General features: G+C 30.8%; 1 protein-coding gene across 1 annotated transcript; it reads right to left on the bottom strand.

The window, feature by feature from the left end:
* Window positions 1-1,537: 1,537 nt before the first annotated feature.
* LOC108742600 (E3 ubiquitin-protein ligase parkin) lies at window positions 1,538-6,293 on the bottom strand. The gene is made up of 9 exons (XM_018477867.1): window positions 6,289-6,293; window positions 3,857-3,956; window positions 3,641-3,803; window positions 3,350-3,549; window positions 3,149-3,297; window positions 2,890-3,088; window positions 2,688-2,825; window positions 2,424-2,631; window positions 1,538-1,864 (listed from the first exon to the last, which is right to left on the bottom strand). The coding sequence occupies exons 1-9, from the start codon at window positions 6,291-6,293 to the stop codon at window positions 1,755-1,757; spliced, it is 1,272 nt and encodes a 423-aa protein (XP_018333369.1). The 3' UTR covers window positions 1,538-1,754.
* Window positions 6,294-7,970: the final 1,677 nt, after the last annotated feature.

Raw genomic sequence — 7,970 nt, 5'->3', positions numbered from 1 at the left:
CTGTAAATGGTTATTTTGAGGAGCTTGACGAATCAGTCTATAGAGATGGCATTAATAGACTGGAACACCGCTATGAGAAATGTATCAGCCTTGGAGGAGATTATGTTGAGAAATAAAAAAAAAAAATTTTTAAAAACCTTGTTTTTCTTGGTCAAGCCGGAAACTTATCAATCCACCCTCGTATTTAACAGCAAACTAGAAAGGTAAAAACTAACAGAACTTATAGAAGGTACCTAATAAATACGTTGGTTGTAACGAAATAAATACGTGTTTAAAGTCATAAATATATTGTAGCAGTTACAGCAACAGGTGTCTCATTTTGTAATATTCATTGGAGCTTTCGAACGAGAATCAAACCGATTAAGGACTCGGTATTTAATTAGACTAAATTTGACAGTATAGATTAACCCAATTTCTGTTTATTTTCGTTCTTTCTTTCATGCAAGTCACTGCTTATATCAACCAATTAACGAAAATTGTGTTAAACTATGCCATCATTTTTTGATCGTATAGAAGTTAATAAAAAATAGGCGAAATAGATTGATAGGATACCTTCTCATGCATGAAGGTCTAGTCAGAGAAATATTAGAGGCAGAAACAGGAGTTAAGAGTAATAGACCTCGATTAGATTACTGTTCGCAAACAGTTAAGGATATTCTAATTTTAGGAAAATGCGAAGATTAGCTCAGGATAGGAAGAAGTGGAGGTGCGTGTCCAACCAGTCTGGGGACTGACGACCTTATGATGATGAGGAACAAACATTCAATATATAAAACTATAGGACATAACTGAGGAAGTTGTTGCTTTTCCAAAAAAAAATCGGTTGTCTGTAAAGTCGGTTTACTGACGACAGTTGAACGTGACAACGTCATAAGAAAATACTGATGGAATGGTTTACTTTTCCAAAAAAAAATCGGTTGTCTGCAAAGTCGGTTTACTGACGATAGTTGAACGTGACAACGTCATAAGAAAATACTGATGGAATGGTTTAATTTTTTAAAAGAAAATTTTAATTTTATTTGTTNATGTACAAACTACTAATAACAAAACAATAATATAAACTAAAACTGTTGGTGTTAAGAATACTTACAATATTTAGAAGTGCTTCCAGACATTGTATTCGCTTATGATGCAAAAAAACACTTGCAACAAGTGGCGAAAAATAAATAAATTTACTATTACCCATCATGCACCACTTCCGGAAGTTTCAAAATTTAAATTTTCTGAGTTTTACATAAATAGCCAGTGAATAGTTAATATTAATACTCGATATATTCCAAACTATTAGTTTGTTTTGGAAAATATTATTATATTGAAACATTTTACATACCTTTATAAAAGAACTTCACGTCTTCTGTTTAATTTTAACATTATCACCTTTGTACAGTAAACTAACAATATTATTAATTATATTTTTTACAAGAACGAGCAATTAACCTTTTTGTAAAATTATTTTCCTTACCAGAACTCATTATTGTTTAATAATCAAATTCTTTGTTTCTTATATATTTTCGATTTTTAAATAAATGCGACTGTCTTTGTTATTTGTACAGTTTATGTTTTAATTGTTTACAAGTAATTGTTTTTACAGCCAACTTGATGAGTATAAGCGAAAATTCAACAAAAAGTAGAATAATACAAAAAAAACAATTCTTACAATAAAAAATAAAATAACATTCCACCGTAGGATAAATATTTCGGTATTAAAAAATCATTTACCAAATTCTGTAGAAAATGTTTCCTTGCATTTCCTTCTAGCCAAACCAATGATTGCTCATGCATTCCCGAGTCCATTCAGTTTGACAAACCCAACACCAATGGAAATTACACCCTGATCTTGTACAAATCATGTGCATACAACCACCTAAAAATATTAAATCCTATTACTTCAAAATTGAAGACGAATAGCTAGAAATCGCTGATTTTTGACCTTTTCAATCTATTTTTATCACCTACCTATATTTCAACATCGCAAACGCTATTAACTTTTACATGTAAAGCACTGGTTATGAGTGAATTACAAAATATGTCTAATATAGCTATAGTTAAAACACATAAAATAAAAACATAAGGGTAGAACGAGACTTACAATACATTATTTAAAAAAATTAAACAATACTCAAAAAAAGTATACAATATTTTGTTACCTAAATAATATAGTAAATTATTATAAAATGTTAAAGATTACTTTAGCTTTCTTGTTAACTATAACTATAAATTTAAAAAATATGTATACTTGTTTTCAGTTTAGAAGCAGGAAGAAGCTGCACTAAAAGATCATGATGCTGATTTTTTATAAAATGTGTCTGTATTGCCCAATGTTACCCTCAATTTTTTCTTTCAAGTACTTGTAATAGCAATAATTTAAATGTATTATTGCATATGTATTAAAAAATTATTTAGTCATTAAAATGTTGATTTACCATCTCGTTCAGTTGGAGTTCTACACTTAGGACAAGGTTTTGTAAGAACTTTAATAGTGACTTTAGAAGCCTCATCCCATCGTGCTTCAGATACTTTTTTGGGATCGACGTCAAAATTACAATTTAAAGACGACGTTTCCCCTAATGAATTCGTTGGAAGACAGCTCCCAATGTGATACCCTTGCAAACACATCCTACAGAACACATACTGAAATCAGATCAATAAAAATTTTCTGAAAACTGATATAATTTTTTTCAACTCACCCCACAACCATTTACACATGCAACTTTATTACATCCAGGATCTACTAGAATTCCCATACCACATCCAGGTTGAGGACATAAAACTCCTCCAGACTGGAGCACAAACTCCTCAGTAGCAAATGTTTGATATTGATCATACTAAAACATTTATTACAAAGTATTACTTAGAATGAAATTGATTTCAGAAAATAAGAATCTAAACCTGTGCCTGAGTGAGAAGTTTGAAATGATGAATTTCTGAAATAAAAGAGTCAGGACATCCTATGGGACATCCCAAGGTGTAACCATATTCTGGGTGTTGCCAAAACTGTCTCTCCCTCAATCTTGTTAAGCAATATTGTCGAAAACAATCCAGACATGCAACATGGCCTTGTGCACAAGGAAAAACAAATACTGTTTCACTAAAAAAAGGGAAACAAAAATTTTTAACCACTTTTTTCTGTTCTAAAAAAGAAACTTACATTATATCTCCACAGGCAAGGCAGGGAATTTCTTTCAAATTGGGTCGAATTAAATATAATGGTACTGCTTCATCATTTTCCCCGGATGATATATGTTCTGAACATTTAAAGTAGAACTGAGCAAATGTGGGTTCTCTATTATTGAGAATCTTAAACAGTCATTGAAATTATTTCTTTATAATACAAAAGCATATAATTTACATTTTCACATAGTTCAGGGCTATTTTCACAAGTTCCTGTTATTCTTTTTGGTTCCAATACATCATTCCAACTTTGAGGATCAGAATGAACTGTAAAAGCACCTATTTTGCAAAAATGACATCTGACCCTTAGTTTTCCAGTCTTAAGGCTTTTGCATGTGGGGCAAAACACATAAAAATGTGCTTTAGTTTTGTGTTGGCCTGAAAATTGATAAAGAAATTCAAAAATTAAGTCAAACAGACTCAAAGGTATGTTATAGCACAGATTTACTTAAAATCATTTGCAACTTACTTTCAACATCATTCACTTCTCCTTCAGCAAAATCACCCAGAGTTTCACACAGTGGTTTTGAACCTTCTTCTATAATTTCTTCGCTTATGTTAATTGGTGGAACAACAACTTTCTTCTTGTTCTTTACAGCATGTAATATGCTTTGCTGCCCTAAATCGCACTCCTACAAAACAATTGTGTACTTTTTCACTAAATTATTAATAACTGTTCCATTACAGATATCTTTATTGTGTCTCCTAATTCTTTTCCAGCAAAAATTATTTTAACTTCTTCTGGCTTGAGACCCAATTTAGGTGCAATACTTTCTTTGACATTCCTTTACAATATTTAGAAGTGCTTCCAGACATTGTATTCGCTTATGATGCAAAAAAACACTTGCAACAAGTGGCGAAAAATAAATAAATTTACTATTACCCATCATGCACCACTTCCGGAAGTTTCAAAATTTAAATTTTCTGAGTTTTACATAAATAGCCAGTGAATAGTTAATATTAATACTCGATATATTCCAAACTATTAGTTTGTTTTGGAAAATATTATTATATTGAAACATTTTACATACCTTTATAAAAGAACTTCACGTCTTCTGTTTAATTTTAACATTATCACCTTTGTACAGTAAACTAACAATATTATTAATTATATTTTTTACAAGAACGAGCAATTAACCTTTTTGTAAAATTATTTTCCTTACCAGAACTCATTATTGTTTAATAATCAAATTCTTTGTTTCTTATATATTTTCGATTTTTAAATAAATGCGACTGTCTTTGTTATTTGTACAGTTTATGTTTTAATTGTTTACAAGTAATTGTTTTTACAGCCAACTTGATGAGTATAAGCGAAAATTCAACAAAAAGTAGAATAATACAAAAAAAACAATTCTTACAATAAAAAATAAAATAACATTCCACCGTAGGATAAATATTTCGGTATTAAAAAATCATTTACCAAATTCTGTAGAAAATGTTTCCTTGCATTTCCTTCTAGCCAAACCAATGATTGCTCATGCATTCCCGAGTCCATTCAGTTTGACAAACCCAACACCAATGGAAATTACACCCTGATCTTGTACAAATCATGTGCATACAACCACCTAAAAATATTAAATCCTATTACTTCAAAATTGAAGACGAATAGCTAGAAATCGCTGATTTTTGACCTTTTCAATCTATTTTTATCACCTACCTATATTTCAACATCGCAAACGCTATTAACTTTTACATGTAAAGCACTGGTTATGAGTGAATTACAANGATTGTGCCTCTTTGTCGCTCGTTCCGCGCTCTCGCTTGCACTTCAAGCCTTAAATGGAACGCCTCAGAGCGAGGTAACGCCGCATGAGTCATGTTTTTTCGTGCGTGCAGCCGGCTCCATCGAATTATAAGACGTTGTCACGTCAAAAACTAGTTGATTTAACAGATACACTGCCTATACCTTGAAATGATTACATTCCATCTAATCCTCAAATACACAACACTTTTATATCTTTAAACACTTTACACGTGGAATTTTTGGTTTCCCAAATCGACAATGGCACCTTGGGTGTGGTATCAGATTTTTAAACGCTTTACGTGGTATAGCGGAATTGACTTTCCTTGAAATAAGTTGGACAAAAGATTTATACTCTTGTAATTTAATATGTCAACATGGGCTCTAAAACCAGAGCCGGATCTATGTATGGCCTTTTTGACTGCAACCAGGGCCCCGTGGACATAAAGGCCCCAGGCAACGGATAATATTGTGAATTTAGAAAATAAAAAAATAATCTACCTAAATGCTGTATTTTTTCCTATCATCATAGAAAGTAGTTTTTTGACAACGTGGTAATTAATTTAATTAATTAAGTAAGCTCCCAATTAGGGGACCCACATATCCAAGATCCTCCCCTGGTTAAAGATGCCAAAGATTTTTTAGAAATTATATTTTATAATACTATTTAGGCATTTTAGAAAGAACATGGACCATTTACATAATTCGGGGATGCAGCGAATATTAACTGGTCAAATAACTTTATTTTTTGTGTTTCAAAATACATAAATGTATTTTAGAAATCGCTTTACGTAAATCCTACTAATTTCAATACGAATTACGTTTCATAATCATGGGTGTACTTTAATTGTCAAACAGCAGCTGGTTTGAAACATTTACTCGCTCGAAAGTTATAAGAGCATGATGCAGGGTAAATTGAAACATTCGTGTAACACAATTACCATTACGGGGTTCGAACGGTTTCACAAATTTTCGCGCAGCAGTCAAACAATTATGAAGTGTAACATTCTGCATCGAACTGTTCTCAATCATTACATAAATACATACCTAGATAGACGAAATTCAAGAAAACTAAATAAGTAATTAATTTACGACTTTGCTTCATGTCAAAAAAAAAGAAAAGTGAGAAACAGAAAAGTAAATCTATAACAGGGAGAAGGCTATAAAATTAATAGAATGGGGCAGATTATCCAAATAATTTTAATTGAAGATACTAACCAAAACCTGCTTTCTGCAGATGTTATGCAGTTTTATTCTTGCTTTATAATATTATTAATGTTTGATATTTCGAGACTACAAAATGAAGATACGAATGAAATTCGTAATTTATTTTTTATTGCTTTGACACGATGGCTACATAAGAATAATATCCCCACCTCATTATTAAGGGAAATTCTTAAAAAAATTAAGAAAAACTGCATATAAACATGGGATTCCCATCTTGTTCAAGCAAAGGTGCACCTGAATATTTTTGCTAGGGGAGACAGATTTTCAATAACTATAAGTTTATATATGTTTAGTGTGTTTGGTATCTACGTTTTTTGACTTTGTGTCGATATCCTGACTCGTCAGATCCTTTTCCAAGAGGGACAATGAGCTTGCCCCCCAACGCTCCTACCTATCTACACCCATGTGCTCAGGATGATTAAAAAGCATATAATACATAAATAATAACCCTCTATAAACCGTTCAACATTTACAATTTTCAGGAATAAAACTAAAATTTCTATCACTTCAATTTGTAATCATTTCTTTATTTTAATTTACCTTAATCAAAAGTATCTACCGAAAGTACTTTTAACTTAATAAAAACCATTTTAATGTAATACTCTTCAATTGTTTCTTGTAGATGTACAAATAAATTTTCTAAATCTCACTCCAAACGAAACTGTATCCAAGTTAATTTAATAAATAATAAATAAACCCTAAACCCAGTAATGTTTTGTGTCAAAGAAGTACTTTTAGTTACGAAATTTTCAAATTCAACGAAAAAAAACATTTATTCAGTTCGCTTTTTCAAATACAAAATAAAAAATACCTATTTTTATCTTGCATTTAAATCTTTTTTTAAGAAAAACATTTTGTATTTTATTTTAAATACTTTTCCAAGCGTATTTTGTGTTTGTAAAATGCAAAATGCATTTTTGCCGTTAAAAGTTTTGTTGGTATCACCGATCAAACATCATATAAAATGATGAATGAAAGTCGCTCACATTGGCCATGGAAGGTATTAGTAGTAGTTTAAAAATAAGACAAGAGGCATTCCATGAATGCCTTGTAATTCTTTAACTGAAGAGAGTCTAAAGAATTCTAAACTCCTTGGAAAAGGATAATCTAAAATATTGGATCGATATTGTTTTTCGGGTCGAATGTCATGATCCATGGAATTTTGAAGTTCTAAATTGATATTAGCACCTGCCAAAACACTACGAAATTCTATGAATTACGACAAAACAGCCCGCAAAACAATATCGAATTGATTTACCTTATGTGTAAAACTGAAAACTACAAGATATTGTGGTCTGCTAGTAAATGCCTATAATCCAAAATTCTTAGAAAACAATTCGAAAAACTTCACTTATTAGATGAACCCAAAGTTAAAGAAACTGTGGATTCCTTTTCTTTCTCTTATTACAATGTGTAAAATATCGGAAGCAAAACGGGGTTGTAAATATTTTGATATAAAATGATTGATGTTGAATGAATTTACATCAATAAAAGTATTTGCAACCCTATTTTGGCTCTGATCTTTTACGGTAAACAAACTATTTTGGCATCAGTATCTTTTTTCCAATTAAAACGGGTGACAAATGTAAACAAGGAAACTTACAGAAGAATTATTTGTTGCTGAACTGAAGAAATTATAACGTAAAGATAGAAAAACTATATCTCCATCACTTGAAACAGAAAAATATGAATCATACTCAATCTTCGCAGCTGGTGATAAAATGCAAACACCACTATTAGTCTACAAAAACTCCAATATTTAAAAAATGAGAATATGCCTGTAAGGTTTTTTTAAAAAATATTTTATACTTAAGTGAATGTAGAAAATTAA

This window comes from Agrilus planipennis, unplaced genomic scaffold (assembly GCF_000699045.2).
Source record: "Agrilus planipennis isolate EAB-ADULT unplaced genomic scaffold, Apla_2.0 scaffold345, whole genome shotgun sequence".
Lineage (NCBI taxonomy): Eukaryota > Metazoa > Arthropoda > Insecta > Coleoptera > Buprestidae > Agrilus > Agrilus planipennis.
Note: the sequence above shows the minus strand (reverse complement) of the source record. Positions and strands in the feature narration are given on the sequence as shown.